Source organism: Desmodus rotundus, chromosome 5, assembly GCF_022682495.2.
Source record: "Desmodus rotundus isolate HL8 chromosome 5, HLdesRot8A.1, whole genome shotgun sequence".
Taxonomy (NCBI): domain Eukaryota; kingdom Metazoa; phylum Chordata; class Mammalia; order Chiroptera; family Phyllostomidae; genus Desmodus; species Desmodus rotundus.
In genome coordinates, this window is record NC_071391.1 from 4,235,574 (window position 1) to 4,252,850 (window position 17,277).

Sequence of the window (17,277 nt, forward strand, 5' to 3'; positions counted from 1 at the left end):
AATCTTCATTTCTCAGTCCACTGAGCTACACCAGCCAGGGCAAGAATCCTCATTTCTTTTTTTCTTTTCCTTTTTTCTTTCTTTCTTTCTTTTTTTTTTTTAAAGATTTTACTGATTTATTTTTAGAGAGGGGAAAGGAGGGAGAGAGAGAGGGAGAGAAACATCAATGTGTGGTTGCCTCTTGCAAACCCCCCACCAGGGACCTAGCCTGCAACCCAGGCATGTGCCCTGACCGGGAATCAAACTGGCGACCCCTTGGTTCACAGGCCAGTGCTCAATCCACTGAGCCACACCAGCCAGGGCAAGAATCCTCATTTCTATCAAGTTCCCAGATATGGTCAGGGTCACACTTTGAAAACTACTGGTTTAAACTATTACACTCAGAAGGAACTTACAAGTGAATAAAGCTTAGATAACTAACAGGCTTCCTGACTACCGATCTAAGGTTCTTTCCATTGTTAGGGTTCAGTTATTATGTTATATATTTTTATGTATTTTTTAAGAGTACACAATATATTTTTGTAAAGTTCAATAGATATTTTTGAGCATTTGAATAAGACATCATCCTTGCCTTAAAGAAGTCTACTCTAGCTGGGTGAAAAAAGAGTCATGGTCAAATAATTAAAATACAAAATGACTGGTTCCACAAAAGAAATGCATTTAAAATGCCTTGGAGATACACCTGAGGAGAACTCAAGAGTACATCTGGGGGCCTTGGAGGATAATTATTAGGAGCTTACCAAGAAGACAGATGGGGTGGGATGGAGAGCACTTTAGATATGCACATTCACAGAAAAAAAAAATTCATCAAGCACCTACTATGGACCAGGCATTATACCAAGCATGGGATAAAATGGTGAGAAAAGGTATTGTAGCAGCCTTTAATGACATTTACACTCTAAAAGAGAAACAGGCAATCAAATAACAATCCAAGTAAATACAGAGCAGCCACTTTGATAAGTGCTATGAATAAAGGGTATGTATGAAGTGCTATGTATAAATTCTACTCTATGAGAATTTAGTCAAAGAAATGCTTCTGAGAAAAGGGTCTGAGCTAAGGTGTGAAAATGACACCTTAGCATTCTACACACCACGTTTAAACCTTTGCATGTAAAAGGAGTGTTTATAGATACCATTAATGTTAAAGTAGCTATTTTTGTCTCCTATAAGACCAAAGAACCGTCAGTTAATTTCTCACAATGACCACTGCTGACTATGAATACATATGCACACTAGCCAAGGAACCCATTTTCCAGTACCAAGGAACAGGAAAACCAAACTAATTCTGGTGGGCAGTTTAAGAGCAAGGGTAACTGGATGGTCTCAAGGAATGCGAGCAGCCTGCTTCTCCTTTGTCTTGTGACCAGAAAAAGGCGGGCAATCAGATATAGCAAATTCTTGTCCCTTGGCTCCCTGGCTCCCCTTCTCTGACCACTACCATCCTGATAACTGCCAGCACTTCACCACAGAATGGAGTAGTTTTATTACATTTGCTTTGTCTTCATGACAAAGTCAACCAACTAGTCTCAATGATAATACATGTCAATGAGACATTAGTCTCAATGATAATACATGGTACTGTGCTCTGTGTGTGCCAGAGAAGTCATAATTTTTCCCTGAGGAGCACACAATCTGACCTAATTAAATTTTCTATCTTGTGTCCATTTAGATATCATGAGAGGTAGGGTGAAAAAAATATGAGGATTCAGGGAAGAGGTTTCCTTCAGTATGCAAGATTTGGAAAACAATATTGCAAATGGGCTTTAGAGGATGAAAAACAAGGTAAGGACAGAGAGAGAGGATATCACAAGTGTGTGGGAAAAAACAAGCATGTAGCTTAGTTTGGCTGGAACATACATAAGTTAAGAGTAGACAATAAGCCCTGACCAGTGCGGCTCAGTTTGTTGGGCATCATCCTGCAAAGGCAATTCCCCGTCAGGGCACATGTCTTGGTCCCCGCACAGGGTGCATATGAGAGGCAACAGATCGAAATTTCTCTCCTCTCTCTAAAAAATAAATAAAATCTTTAAAAACCAAAAGAGTAGATAATAAAACTGTAACAGTCAACTGAAGCCTGAATATCAGGCTAAGGAGTTTGAGACCGCAATGGTAAAACCTTAAAGTTAACCAAGCATTTATAAACAATTACCAAAAGGTAAGTTTGATTTTCACTATTCCACACATGAAAAATGAAAGTTCATCAAGGTTAAGTAACTTGCCCAAGATTACACAGAATATAAGCTAAAATTCAAAGCGATATCTCATGAACTAAAGTCCACTGTCCATCCCATACCACCAGTGACTTAAAAGAGTGAGAATGTCACAAAGATAGGAACAACCTAATCAGAACCTTGGAATGATAAAATAAGAAATAATGCAAAAGATACGCCACCCCCCAAAAATCTAAGAAGGCTACTACAATATTCCAGACTGAGTCAGAAACAGGACTGGTAATGGGAACTATAAGGAATTGAGTATCAAAATCCAGCAGGTCTTAGCAACTGATTAAATATGGAGGATAGCAAGGGAAGAATACAAACGCCACACTAAAACTCCCATTTAAGGTCACCAATAACCTCTATGTTGCCAAATCCACGGCAATCTTGGTCTTCAATATACTCAGCCTCTGTGCAACATCAACCTCAGCTGACCAATCCCTCCGCTCACTATCAGTATCAAGTGATGTTTAAGAACATAAACTGGAGCCAGAAAAACCTGGGTTCAAAAACCGACTTCTGCAGTTACTACCTGTTAGGCTTGAACAAATTATATTTAGAGTCCCTTCTTCTGTCATTTTTCCTGACCTATAAAATAGAAATGACAGCCCTAATCGATGTGGCTCACTTGGTTGGGCATTGTCCTACAAATTGGAAAGGTTGCCAGTTTGATTCCGGACCAGAGCACATACATGCTTGGGTTGCAGGCCCAGTCCCCCGTTAGGGTGCATGCAAGAGGCAACCAATCGATGTTTCTCTCTTTTCTCCCTCCCTCCCCCACTCTCTAAACGAGTAAAAATACATTAATGCTTAGAACAGTGCCTGATAAATAGTAAGTACAACAGCCCCTTGGCTTCCAAGACACAACTACCTAGATTTTCCTCATCCCTCTCTGGCCCCTCCTTCTCTCTGTCTCAGTAAGCCACTCCAAGTCTATGCAACTTCAATTACCACACTCACATGCCAATGAGACCTAGCTGTATACCAGTAAGTCTTTCCTTAGGCCCAGAATCACAGTAACCTACTCAACAGTTCTACAGGCACCTCGCATTCAACCTGTCCAAACTTACTCTAAACTGACCTTACGCTACTTCCCTCAATCTCCAAACCTGCTCTTCCTTCAGTGTGCACTATCTCAAGAAAACGACTGTACAAGTCACCCACCCACATGAGAAAAATTTGTGAGTCATGCTTATATATAGCCTTTTAACCTCACCCTCCACAAATCCGATGAACCATAATCCTATGATTCTACTTCCTAAATATTTCTCAAAACCTCTAATTCTGTCAGCATTCTCAACCATACCACCATCGTATCTTACCTGTACTTTGGCAATAGCCTCCAAACTGGTCTCACCAAATCCAGTCTCGTTCTCTCCCTGACCCTTTCTCTAGGCCACAGCCAGTAGATATTAGTCCAAGCACTTTACTCTGCTGAACTTCTGCCTTCCTGCTCCCTCCAGGATAAAGCCCTATTTGAGCTGACCCCTACTGACCTTGTCAAGACTTTAACTCTCTCCTCCACTCTCTTCTCTCTAGTTACACTAGACTTTTTGGTTTTGGTTGGTTGGTAGGTTCTTCAAACATGTCAGATTCCTTCCAACCTCAGAGTTTTTGCATATGCTAGTCACTTTTCTTTCATAGCTGGTTACCTCTTACCCTTAAGGTCTCAGCTTTAAAGACTTTCTCAGGAAAAATGTTCTCTAATGCCATCTCCCACTCCTGTTAAGATTAGGTCACTCTATTATACATTCTCTTATTACATCCCGTATTTACCTTTGTAGACTTTTGTGTAACTATTGGGTTGGCCAAAAAGTCCGTTACATTTTTCCATAAAATAAAACACATTTTTCACTTTCACCAATAACTTTATTAATTTGGATATTTTTAGTATGTCAGCTATCTTCCACTACTGGCTGCTAATAGGTAGAGGCCAGGGGTGCTGCTAAATGTCTTCCAATGCATAAGACAGGCCCACAGCAAAGAATTATTTGGCCAAAGTTTCAATAGTACCAAGAAATTTCACAAATGACTTTTAACATGTTCAATCAGTCACAGCACCTTCTCCTTAACACTACACAAATCTTTTCTTGCATTTCAGTTGAATTTTAACCTTTCTGGAATTAATAAAGCATAACAAGCCAAAAATGTTGCTTATCTTCTCCCATCTTTAATATTAAACTGGCTGCACAAAAACTCACCAATTTTTATTAAGATTTTTTAAACGCAGCCCTGGCTGGTGTGGCTCAGTGGACTGAGCGCCAGTCTGCAAACCAAAGGGTCACTGGTTCAATTCCCAGTCAGGGCACACGCCTGGGTTGCAGGCCAAGTCCCCAGTAGGGGGTTCGAGAGAAGCAACCACACATTGATGTTTCTCTCCCTCTCTTTCCCCCTCCCTTCCCCTCACTCTAAAAATAAATAAAATCTTTAAAAAAAGTTTTTTAAAGATTTTTTAAATGTACACTAATACAATAGCTGTTACAATACAATCTAACAAAACTGTTTCAAAAGAAGTTAAAGACAACTAAGCACTACTAGAGCCATCATACAGAAAAAATGTAATGGACTTTTTGGTCAACCCAATATAATTGACATTACTTACTAGTGTAAGTATTTATTTAAGTCTGACTTCCCTACTAGACTGTAAGCTTCATGACAGAGGGACCATGCCTGTCTTACTTATCACTGTATCCAAAGAGTCTTGCATGGTGTCTAACACATGGTTAAAAGCTTGCAATATCTTCTCACCCCTACCATAGAACTTTGCATTAGCCGGTCCCTCTACCTAGAGCTCTGCTGACCCATACCTGGTCCCCTAAGTCCTTGAACTTCACAAAATTAGCTCCTCATCTCTAAAGTCTCAGTTACAAAATGCCATCTACAAAGGAAGCCTTTACTGATCACCCATTCTCAAGAAGTTATTCCCACCATACAACAATTTTATCCCTCTCTGAATTTCTTCAAAGTATTCAGCACATCTGAAACCACAGTTACAGAGTACCCAGGCAAAGTGCCTGGCACAGAATAAGCACTCAACAAATATTTAAGTGAATGAATCTTCTGAGTAAGAAAAGATGACATCAGGAATACCCCAAATTCCTCAGTAAAACGTTTACAAAATGTGCCCCAACAAAGTTCAGTAAGTGCCAGTACAGCTTAGTAGGCTTGAAAGCCACACAGCCCACTTTGAATCCGGGCTCTTTCCCTTCTTAACTGGATAACCTTGGACAAGGTGCTTAGCTGCACTATGCCTCTGTTTCCAAAGCAGTAAAATGGGAATTAGACTCAACCTCAAAGGGTTGTTGAGAATTAAATTAGTCAATATATGTAAAGTGCCAGTATCAAGCACACAGTATACACTCAATGTGTACCATTATCCATCAGATTGAACTTTTCCTCTCAATATTTCAAATACACAGGCTGACTTTTCCTTTATCTTATCCACCTCAAAATGGTCACCATTATTTTTGTGCACTACACAATTCCAAGGACACCTTCCACATAGATTAGGACATGTGAAGGGCACCTTCTGGAATTGTGCTATATGGTAGCAACACCCCTGAGTTCCAGTAACCCCTTGTGATGATCAAAAGATTAAAATGGTCAAAAGACACATGAAACAGGGAAAGTACTCTGGAAACTTAAGTATAAAATGGCCCTGCCAGTGTGGCTCAGTTGGTTGGGCGTAGTCCCACAAAGCAAGATCTCTGGTTCAATTCCTGATCAGGGCACATGCCTCAGTTGTGGGTTCAGCCCCTGGTTGGGGTGCATATGAGAGGCAACTGATGGATGTTTCTTTCTCACATCAATGTTTCTCTCCCTCCCCCTCTCTCTAAATAAATAAGCAAACAAACAAACCATAAAATTTAAAAATTTTTTAAATGCTAACAAAAGTACTATAAAATGATCACTGTATTTACGAATCTACATTCTCTTGAGGTCCCTGTCAGAAAAAAAAAAATGGGTTGGCCAGACTACTGCTCTGTGGTCCAGGGTCATAAAGAGATGGATTAACAGTCAGGCTACCTTAAATTCACACTGAGGGCGACAACCAGCTCATAAGGTTGTTTCTCAGGAATGGCCATGGGGTACTGAGCTGCAGGGCAATTCATAATATTTCAATATTTGCTCACATCAATACTGCAATTTTATCTCACTTTTTTCTCCTTCAAAGAGAGTATCAAAACGAAATGTCTTGTTGTAACTTAATTATTACTCTCAAAACAGTGAATGCTTACCTTGGCTACCCAAGGAAGTTGATGTCAGGGTAAGTTAAAAGGAGTAATAAATTTGCAACTGGGTTGAGGATTTGCCATGACCATGAAGTCAGTCTCGTGAAAACTCAACAAATAAAAATGCTTCATGCTTACTTTGGGCAAAGCCCTAAGAAACACAATCTGAGAGTGCTTTCAAGATATTCTGTGACAGACTTAAAATTCTAAGATGGCCCTGGCTGGTGTGGCTCAGTGGTTGGGCACTGGACTGCTATCTGAAAAGTCGCCGGTTCCATTCCCAGTCAGGGTACATGCCTGGATTGCAGGCCAGGTCCCCACATGCAGGAGGCAGCCTATCGATGTTTCTCTCCCTCTATCCTCTTCCCTTCCCCTCTGTCTAAAAATAAATAAATAAAATCTTTAAAAAAAATTCTAAGATGAATAGCAGCTAATCAGGATGGAAACACAGACAAAACTATCTACTGGTTTTCAATCTTACAGTACTGACATTTTGAGCTGGATATTTCATTGTTGTGGGGGACTCAGCATCCCTAAACTCTACTCACTAAAATACCAGTAGTACTCCTCTAATCTGACAATCACAAATGTCTCCAGCCCTGGCTGGTATGGCTCAGTGGACTGAGCCTTGGCCTACGAACTGGAAGGACACTGGTTAGATTCCCAGTCCAGCCTCGTACATGCCTGGGTTGTGGGCCAGGTCCCCATTTGGGGGCATGCAGAAGGCAACCAGTTGATGTTTCTTTCACACATCGATCTTTCTCTCGCTCTCTTCCTCCTTCCCCTCTCTCTAAAAAATAGATTAAAAAATCTTTAAAAAAAATGTCTCCAGATATTGCCAAACTCTCCTGACTAGAGAAAAATCATACCCAGTTGAGGATCCCTGCTTTAAACAAATCTGTTCCAACTGTCTAAAATACCCACCTATGTTCTCTCCTTTCCCTTTCAAACAAAAAAAAAATCCCTTTCTCTGATCTTCCTGGTAACTGAGATTTAATCTCACAGAGTCTTCCTCAGTTCTTCAATTTTATTTGCCTCCAAAATCCTCAGAAATCACTTATTATAACACCCTCAATAACATGTCAGTTCTCTTGTTCAAAATCAGTTAGTGATAGAGCTGATACTAGTACTCAGAACTCATGATCCTCGATCAAACACTCTTTTCCCTCATAACACACTGCTATCCACCGGTCACCAAGTTTCAGCAGTCCTTCACTGCCAACATGTCTTCTTTCACCCCTTACCTTCCATTTCCACTACTTATACCCCAGACAGTGGTTCTCAAATTTTTGCATGCATCAGAATCACCTGGCTAACATTTTGCCAGCCCCTAACCCCAGAGTTTCTGATTTAGGAAGTATGGGGTAGGGTCCAAAAATGTGTTATTACTAACATGTTCCCAGATAATGCTTATGCTGCTGATGAGAGGACCACACTTCAAGAACCACTGCCCAAAGTTCAGGTACCTTTCACCTTAAGAGGTAACTTATTTCCGTATTCTTCTGGACACCTCCCTGACCTAAACCTGCAAAACTATTACTACTAAAACTCTGATCAAATTACTGTTCTATTAAAAATAAACCATAACCTATGGTTCTTTATTTTTCTATACTTGACTTTTGTAATTGTTTAAAATGTGTGCTCAACAATTATCAATAGTCCCTCCCTCCCAAAACAAATCTTCTACTTTAATCCTACTCATCTAATGGATCTTTAGAACAGACCTTATAGGCTTCCCATTCCACTGTACAGCTTATGCTGTCTTTACCTCCTATAAGGCCACCCTCTTCCCTCCTCCTCTCTACCTACCTGAAGGAGACCTTCACCACTGTATTTGCCAAAACCACGTTTGGTCACTATCTGCTGCCTTTTATCTTTATGGTTTAAGTTTTTACCAAGTACTCACAGATAGAGAAAACCCCCAAGAACCTAAAATTTAAAACAGAAAACAATGATATGAGTGACATGCATAAATAAAAGGTTTGACTTATACACAAACTACACAAATACTGGTGTTTTAATAGATTAAATGCAACAAATTAAAAGTTCACAAAAAGAAAGGATGTGCTAATCTTTTTAAAAATATAATTAAACCCTGGCTGTCAAATATTTATAGCTATCTCATTTAGGATATTAAGCAGGCTTCTATTAGGGAAAAAAATTTTAAAGTAGTCTCAAAAAAAGAGAAAGTACTTAGTCTATAACAGAAATGGATATCACTTGTTTTCTGTATGCAATGCACCACAAGAGAGATGGTATGGTGTGAGAGAAGCATGGGGATCAAGGTCTGGTTCTACCCCTGACCAACTGCGATCCTGGGCAAGTCAAGGAAGCCCCCCCCAACCCAAACCCAGCCTCCATTTCCATAATAGAGAACATTAAGGCTTAAAATTACACAGTCTACCTTACAGGGTTGCTTTGAGAGTTAAATAAGGTAATGTATATGAAAGAACCTAACCTAGTACTTGGCATGTGATAAATGTTTATTGAATTTTAATTTTTGTTAACATGAAAGCACAATGCAAAAATATAGTATTATTTCAAAAATAAAGCAAATTAATTAAACCTATTTAAGGGTGTCCATTTCCCAAGGGGGGAAAAATTAAGGGGATATAAAGTAAAGAATTAAGTCCTTCAGCATGGTGTACAGTAAATGTATTAATTCCCCAACTTTATGGCCAAAACCAACACTTGAGAGGAACACAAACACCCTCACTTACAACTTCACAACTTTAAAGTTGCCTAAAAGTCAGTGAAAACCTTGATGTAGAGGGTTTAGGACAGAATTAGAGGCAGGAGAACTTACGGTTAATTCAGACTGAACTTTTAAAGTTTAACTAGCTATTTTCTTATGTGTTCTAATGGCCCAGACATTATAAATGTGTTCATCTGGCATACGTATTAAGCATAAGTTTTTATCTGTTACAGCTTAGACCTTCTGGTTCTTAAGTACACTGCAAGACCAAATACCCAGATATTTTGCTCATCCTTGCACATCAAACTCTCCTCAATTCTAGAGGCCTATTTCTTAGCACTGAAGAAAACTGGTAGTACATAAAAGTATTTATCAAGGCTTCCAACAACATAAACAAATACTTGTTCAGCACTTTCTATGTTGTAAAGTGAGTGCCTTCTTTTTTAACACTACTTATTGAACACTTTCTATGTGCATTGTTCAAAGCATCCAATACAGACCATAAACAAACACAAAGTCCCAACTCTCAAGGAGCTTACCCTAATGGAGAGATATGCAAAAACAAACAAACTTAAGTATAGCAGGTACTGATTAGTGCTCAGCAAACTAAAACAAGCGAAAATTATAGAGCTTAAATATAGTCCTTACTCTGGGTCCTCAAAACACAGCTTACTGTGGAAGACTAATAACTAATACATAAGAATAATTAGTTTCCTTATTATCTGCATTTGGAACCACCCAAAAGTGGGCAAGTTTTTTCCTCCATCATCAGGAAGGAGGCTGACACACTCAGAACAATGTACCTACACAAACTGAAGTTTAAGACTAAGGAAATAATTATAAATAAGCAAATTCAACATTTTAGACCACCTATAATTTTTTTCTAGTTGTTAACAATGATACTTTCATGCTAGGGAAAAATGGCTTAAAATGAGGATTTTATTTTGCCTAGTCCATTCCTGGTCAAAAGATGTCAGAGTGGGAGATGTGGCCAGACAGCGCCATTGGTTAGAGCATATGCCCCTATACAAGGTTGCAAGTTCAATTCCCAAGTGAGGGCACATACAAAAATCAACAAATGCATGCATAAATAAGTGGAACAACAAACTGATGTTTCCCTCTTCCTCCCCCTTTTCTCTAAAATCAATATATATTTTTTAAAAAGACCTTAGAGTGAGGTCATTCCAAGTGGGACTGTTTGTAAATAAAAGGGATACTCGGGTAATCGCTGAATATGGGGAGACAATTTCAGGGGTAATCCAAAAAAAGTAAGAACACCATCATGGCTTCAGTACCCCCAGTTTCTTTCTTTTTTTTAATCCTTACCCAAGGATATGCTTATTGATTTTAGGCAGGGGTGGGAGGCAGGGGGGAAGAAAATTCCATATGAGAGAGAAACACTGATCAGTTGCCTCCCACACATGTGCAAGAAACCACCTAGGTACATGCCCAACCAAGAATCAAACCTGCAACCTTTTGGTGCACGGGAGGATGAACCAACCCATCCAACCGAGCCACCTGGCCAGAGCAATGCCTTCAATTTCTTGCAAAGATAATGATTTAACTCTTTCAGAGAAAATCATATATAAGGCACACTAACAGGAGTGAACATCTGATGGAGTAATAACAACCTTAGAAAATCTCTTAATCTCATCATCAAAATTGACAAGCAAAATGTATTCTCAAGTAAATCAACATCTCCCCCTTCAAATAACACCGTAAGTTTAAGTGAATTCAAGAGAAAAAATAATATTCAGGTTACATAACTTCTTTTACCCTGAAGTATCTTGCCTTCACTTTCTTTGACATTGATTTAGGTGTTCATTTGTTTCTACAACTGCCTTTGTCAGGGGCTAAAGAATTTTACTATACAGGCTGAGGGCAGGTATTATTGTATAATTCAGTATAACAAAGGTTATCTTTTCCAACAAAAATGAAAAAAATCCCAAGTTAAAAATGAAGGTCATCAAACTACACAGCAAAAATATCTTAAGCATTTACTTAAAAAATACATTATCTTTCCCTTGATTTTCTATGCAATTCAGAGTACTCAGAATTGGTGTGGTTTCAAAAACCTAAAAGATCATCAATTGTAATTGCTAAGGATTGAACTAACATTTTATTTAGTTCTTAAAAAGATTTGATTTATTTATCTTCAGAGTGAGAAGGAGGAAGGGAGAAAGAGGGAGAGAAACATTGATGTAAGAAACATCAATCAGTTGCCTCTCTTATGCACCCCAACTGGGAACCAAACCCTCAATGAACCCACAACCTGGGCACATGCTCTGACCAGGAGTCAAATGGACAACATTTCGTTTTGTAGGATGATGCCCGACCAACTGAGCCACACCGGTCAGGTCCAACTAAGATTTCAGATGAAAAAACTGTAAGATATTAGGCTGAACATTCCCCATAAATAAATACTTAAATGGAGAGTAACAAACATCCAAAACTATTCCAACACTTTGGCTCCTGAAACCAAATGAAGAAAACAAAAGTTCCATCTTTAGTTCCTCTCAATGTTTCAATAAGGTCCTAGATCCAAATTTATTAAAATGCAGAAATAGCCCTGGCTGGTGTTGCTCAGTGAGTTGAACGCCAGCCTGCAAACTGAAAAGGTTGCGGGCGCAATTCCTGGTCAGGGCACATGCCTGGGTTGTGGGCAGAGTCCCCAGTTGGTGGCATGCAAGAGGTAACTGATTGATGTTTCTCTCCCACATCGATGTTTCTTTCCCTCTCTTTCACCCTCCCTTCCCTTCTCTCTAAAAAATAAATAAATAAAATCTTTTAAACAAATACAAAAATAAATCATCTTTACCTCAAGACAACCAAATATCTACCCATCACCAAACTTGAAGCTTCTGTTCTCCTCAGGTATATCAATTTGACTTGGAGATCTATCTGGCTTTGTTCTAGGAATCCATACACTAAAACTACTGATCTTTTCACTAAAAAGAAATACGTATCTATGTCTTACTTTAAAAAAGCCCAACTGTGTTTACCCTCCCATGTCATTTCCTACACTGCAAAATAAGTTTTCTGGTTCCAGAAAATAGAATTTATGCCCCAAATCTACACATACACATCATCTTCAAAGGGACAATTTCTCTTCCAAATATAATAGGTAAATAATAGTTTGGTTTAAAAAAGCGCCAATTTCTTTTAAATGACTTGTCATAAAGATGATATAAACATCAAAATTTATTTTATTACATTCGGCCTGTGTACTTAAAATGGCTAAGTCAGTTAAAGGCATTAAAAGGATCTATTCAATCATGAATAGTGTTATTAATAATACATTTTTTTTTTGAAGATAGGTAAAGGGTTCTGACTACAAAGAAGTCATTCTTGTTCTGAAATGAGTTTGGACTTAAGATTTTTAATAGTACTATGTTTCTCTCTCAAGTGGCTATTTGGAGGTATGTTACAGAGGGATGAGCATTTAGATTCTGTTCCCCAACATAACATGAAGTAACAGTCAATACCGCTATGGTCAATGTAATACATGATTTAATTCAATTTGACAAATACATACTATATGAGACACACATAAATTTTAATCAATAAGCCAAATTAGTAAACCTGTCATTTTTGTCTTTCAAACTTTATGTTCCATGGTCAATTACTGCAAAACAAACCTAAGATCTATACTTCGACCTATTTTAAAAATAGACACAGTTAGAAAAAATATATAAACTACTATAAAGATTAGCCTTTATGCCTCTATGTTAGACTTGAAATTCTTCAAATTAAGATTGAACTTAATCAGTAGAGAATTCTGTAATAGGAGCACTCACCAAAGAGATATTAAAAGTTTGGTAGCCAAACTGCCACATAAATAAGCCATCAATATGCTCTAATATCAAACGTTATGTTATGGAAGGAATTTACACTTCAGATACAATTTTGTCATGTAATCTTAGAACGGAAAACGGATGTCAGTCTCCCTGAATTTCAAAAGTTATTACCCAAAATTCTAAGAGAGATCCCCCCAAATATCTGGCATTCCTTCTTACATAACACTGCGAAACTACACATGAATCAAGAGAAAAAAAATAGGTTAGATAAGGAAAGGGTTAATGCATACAACAGGTAGCAATCACTGTAATTAACAACAACAAAAAAATCTTACCAGGACAAAAATCACAGATTCCTTTTATCTCCCTACCACCACCTTGTTAAAACTTTTGCTTGATGAAAGGCTCTTCCTTTGAAAGACTGGATCCCAAGATCCTTCAGATATTTATGTAAAAGGTCAACAATTCTACAAGCTTGTCATGATAAGCACCCCCTTTCTTTTTTCCCAAATAAAGTTTAATTCAAGAAAAATCAAAATAAAAATAAATCCTAAATATACAAAATTCCACTATTGATATAGTTTATTCCTAAAAGTTAGCTATAAAGAATTATAATCTCAATACATGGATTGGGAGACAAGAGGCAAGTCTCTGAAATAAGGCCTGCCAGAACACATGCCTGATAAGTATACTTGCCAATACACTCCACACCTTTTCAACAGTCACATCAAGAAGAAAAAAAGCAGCCTTTTCTCAAAAAGAGCGGAGATCATCAGAAAATGGATTAAAGAATTACTTTTTTCTTTCTCCAAACTACCTAAATCTAAAACACAGAACCAAATAAAACCACCACCCTAAATTCCTTTAGTGATCTTCTAATCTAGGTCTTTCAGTTCACCAGATTTCACATAATAAAACAACTCTGTGGCTTTCCTTACAACCCACTATACAAACACAAACAAATTTCTGAAATAAATATATGGTAAGAATATTAATAAAGCTCTTTGACTAGGGAAACAAAATCAAATTCTTCAACTCCAACAGGGAAACCTTGAGAGGAAAGAAGGGCCTAAAGGAGCAAGTATTCATTTGCACATACAAGCTAATTCCCTCCAAATCATTACTAAGTAAAAATTTCTTTCAACAAGATGTCTACATCCCTCCCAAAATACAGAACTTCATCAGCATCCATTATTCTACCTTTTCTCAATCAATACCCCCTCCCAAACCCTCCAAACCAATCAATGTTGTTAAAAAAAAAAAAAAAAAAAAAAAAGACGACACAGTTCTACTGCCCAGCTCAGGGCCACAAATCCTGGCCCACCATAATCTTAAAATTTTTTTTTAATCAAATTATCCTTCCTCAAACAGTTTGGCCTCTGGAATTTACATTCTAATCTACCTTAATTCAAATTATTACAATGTCAGTATTGCAAAATTAAGAATCCTTGTCACCTTGTAATTCACAAAAATCCTCTGATTTACAATGGTTTTTTAGAAGTTAGATGCTACACATAACTCCATTTCCAAACAGGATGAATAGTAAGCCTGTAATTACTTGGATAGGATATACCTTCTCTCCTCTGATGCACAGAAAAACCATCTGAAAAGTTGTAATCAGAGTATATTCACAAATGGAAACATTATAGTTACTCGGCTTCAAAATTGAAAAGAAAAAAAAAAAACAAAATACTAACCAATCTCTGGCTGTAACGAATCCTTTCTTCTTCGGGTTCCATCGCTCACTCTTCTGTTGAAATTACAGTAAAGAAACCACTCCAGGGCTGCCTTCCTCTTCCTCCTTAGGAACCAGATTGATTGCAACACTAAAGAATGATGATATGAGCAGAGATGAGAACTCAAACTCAAGCTTTCTTTTCATGAAAGAAGTGTTTAAAATATGTGTAAGTGAAAGGTGCTCTGAGAAACCTGGTTCCCCTTCATCAGTCTGGGACCTCTCTACGCTTGGGCAAGTGGTTCCATGTCACGACCAACGTTAATCACATTACAACAGTCTGAGGCCTAGGCCAAAGGGGATGCTGGTTTCAGTTCCCTGTGGTCGGGCCACACCACTTGTTTCTTCCCACAGGATACAATTAGCAAGGCTCCCCTTCATGGCAGCATTAGCAAAAAAAAAAAAAAAAGTTGGGGTGGGGGCAGGACTTTTCTCTCTGGAGAGCTGACCAGGTGAAGCAGACACTGAACTAATCCAGATCCTAAGCAAAGTAGTTCTCTCACTGGTAATTAGAAACTAAAGGAAAGATGGCAGACTAACCATATAAAAAGAGGAAAATAAATTAGGATTTGAAGAAAGACTTCTAAACAATTTCCCTTACCTCTCCATAAGGCGACGATTGTCGCCTTCCTTCCTAGACTCCCCGGACTTTTTCATTCCCAAACCAACCTTCCACCCCAACCCAAGATGTGTACAACTCTGAAACGAATTCAAGAGAGTTGCAAATCAGGGACAAAAATTCCATCAGATCCTTCTGAATAAAGTATAAAACAAACAGTTCTACCTATAAACATAAGTAAAATGCATCTTTTCAAAAAATTAAATAAAGACAGGTATGCGTTACCGTCATACACAACACCAAGAAAGGTGTTTTTTCCCCCTAAATATTCTTATAGATAATGGCTTCCACAGGGAATGCAGGTTTGTTTTCCCTTTTCTAACACTACGGCCACATTAATAGCATCCTTTCAAAACTGCTACGAGACCAGAGGACCCGATGACACAGTTTGCGAGAACAGTTCGCAGCAGAACCCCCCTGGAGGAAGCCCGTGCCCCAAGTGGGGAGAGAATCCGCGTTTGCACCCCATGGGTGAGGACCGCCCGGGCTTGAGAGCAGCCAGGGCCGGAGAGGAAAATCGGCAAATCGCGCCGGGCTCCCTCTGGGAACGGCGTTTCAATGGTTCGCCCATCGGAAAAAAAAATAGGAACTTTACATTAAAGTCTTTAGATAACACACCGAACCAAACTTCCAAAGGGGGGGGGGTAGGGAAGAGGGGAAATCTCACCGGGGATTTTGCTCGTGAGTTCTTGTCCAAGTGAGAAGTAAAAGATTCCAAAAACTGAGATGAAAAATTAAATCCCAAACGTCGTCTTCGGTTTTTTCCGTGGATCAATCCAGTATCCAGAGAGGGTCAGAGCGACCCGGAAAACAGAGGAAACAGTTGCTGAATCAAGCCTCCTCTTCTGGCTTTGGAGACCGGGCGTCGGAGGCGTCAGGAGAGGAGAGCGCGACCCCTCGGCGCCGAGCCCAGGGCGCCCCCGCCTCCCCCGGGCCAGCGGTCAGCAGCCCGAGCCCGAGCCCCAGGCCAGCCCCGGCCGCGGAGAGCGCCCTCCTCGCTGTTGCCTCGGCCAACAGCCGCCCGGCCGCCTCCAGAGCCCGGGAGCCGCGGCCGATCAGCTGAGACCGGCCGGCCCGAGGCTCCCCGCGCCGCCCCGGCCCCCCGGAACGCGGGCCCCGGCCCGGGGGGGCGGAGAGGGCGGGAGCGGCGCGCCGGGCTGGGGGCCCGGGCTCCCCTCGAGTCTCCCCCTCAGCCCGGGCTCCGCGCTGTGGGACGAGACCCCGGCTACTCCCCAGTCGCAGAGGAGGGATTGGGGAGGATGGGCCCCCTGGCGTTGTCCCTCCTCCCGGAGCGCCCCCTGCCCAGAATAGACAGAGCGGCGACAGGCCCAGGCGCAGGGAAGGTGCTCTGCGAGCCGCAGCCGCCGCTGCTGCCGCCGCCGCTGCCGGGGAGGGGTGTTGTTTCCCTCACACAGGAGGAGCCGCTGAAGCAGCCGCCGCCATTTTGAACCCGTCAGACTCTCACATACACACAGCTCCTCCGCGGCACAATGCGCAGGCGCCGCCTCCCCACCCCTCCCCCGGCTCGCTTCTCCACCCCCCACTCCCCTTCAAGCCTCCCTACGCTTCTTACCGCTCTCCCGGGCGCACGTGAACGCGCACGCGTCACTCACTTTAACGCGGACACTCCGCTGGCGCGCGCACGCGCGGATGCGTCGGCCTCGGAACGCCCGCGCCCGGCGACGCCGACGCGGCTCCCCGCCCCCCCTCCTCGCTACAAGCCGCCGGCCCTCCCGCAGGCCTACCGCCCCCACTCCCCGCCGGCCTCTTTCCAGAGCTCAGACCGGGCCCGCTGCTCGCGCCTGCGCGCAGGCCATGGTTCCTCCTCCGCGCGCGTTCTGCCCCCCCCCACGCCCTCGTTCGAACACACACATACACACACACACACACATTTCGCCTCTGTGACCCCGCCCCTCGCCGGCCAGCTGTGCCGGCGGCCCTCCCCCCACCTCTCCTGGGAGGGTGGTGACCCCCGACCCCCCC

The 17,277-nt window shown here is 41.0% G+C and overlaps 1 protein-coding gene across 2 annotated transcripts in view; it reads right to left on the bottom strand.

Annotated features, from left to right (window-relative positions):
* KDM2A (lysine demethylase 2A) overlaps positions 1-16,817 on the bottom strand; it is an 85,080-nt gene extending 68,263 nt beyond the window's left edge. The window contains exons 1-2 of one of the 2 annotated variants that reach the window (XM_024574430.4): positions 15,962-16,817; positions 14,638-14,766 (exon numbers count right to left, since the gene is read on the bottom strand). In XM_024574430.4, the coding sequence (XP_024430198.1) occupies positions 14,638-14,679 (42 nt within the window). In that variant the 5' untranslated portion in view covers positions 14,680-14,766; positions 15,962-16,817. Of the gene's footprint in view, positions 1-8,257; positions 8,378-14,637; positions 14,767-15,961 lie in introns of those variants that run through there. The other variant, XM_045183128.3, reaches the window with a different exon arrangement.
* Positions 16,818-17,277: the final 460 nt, after the last annotated feature.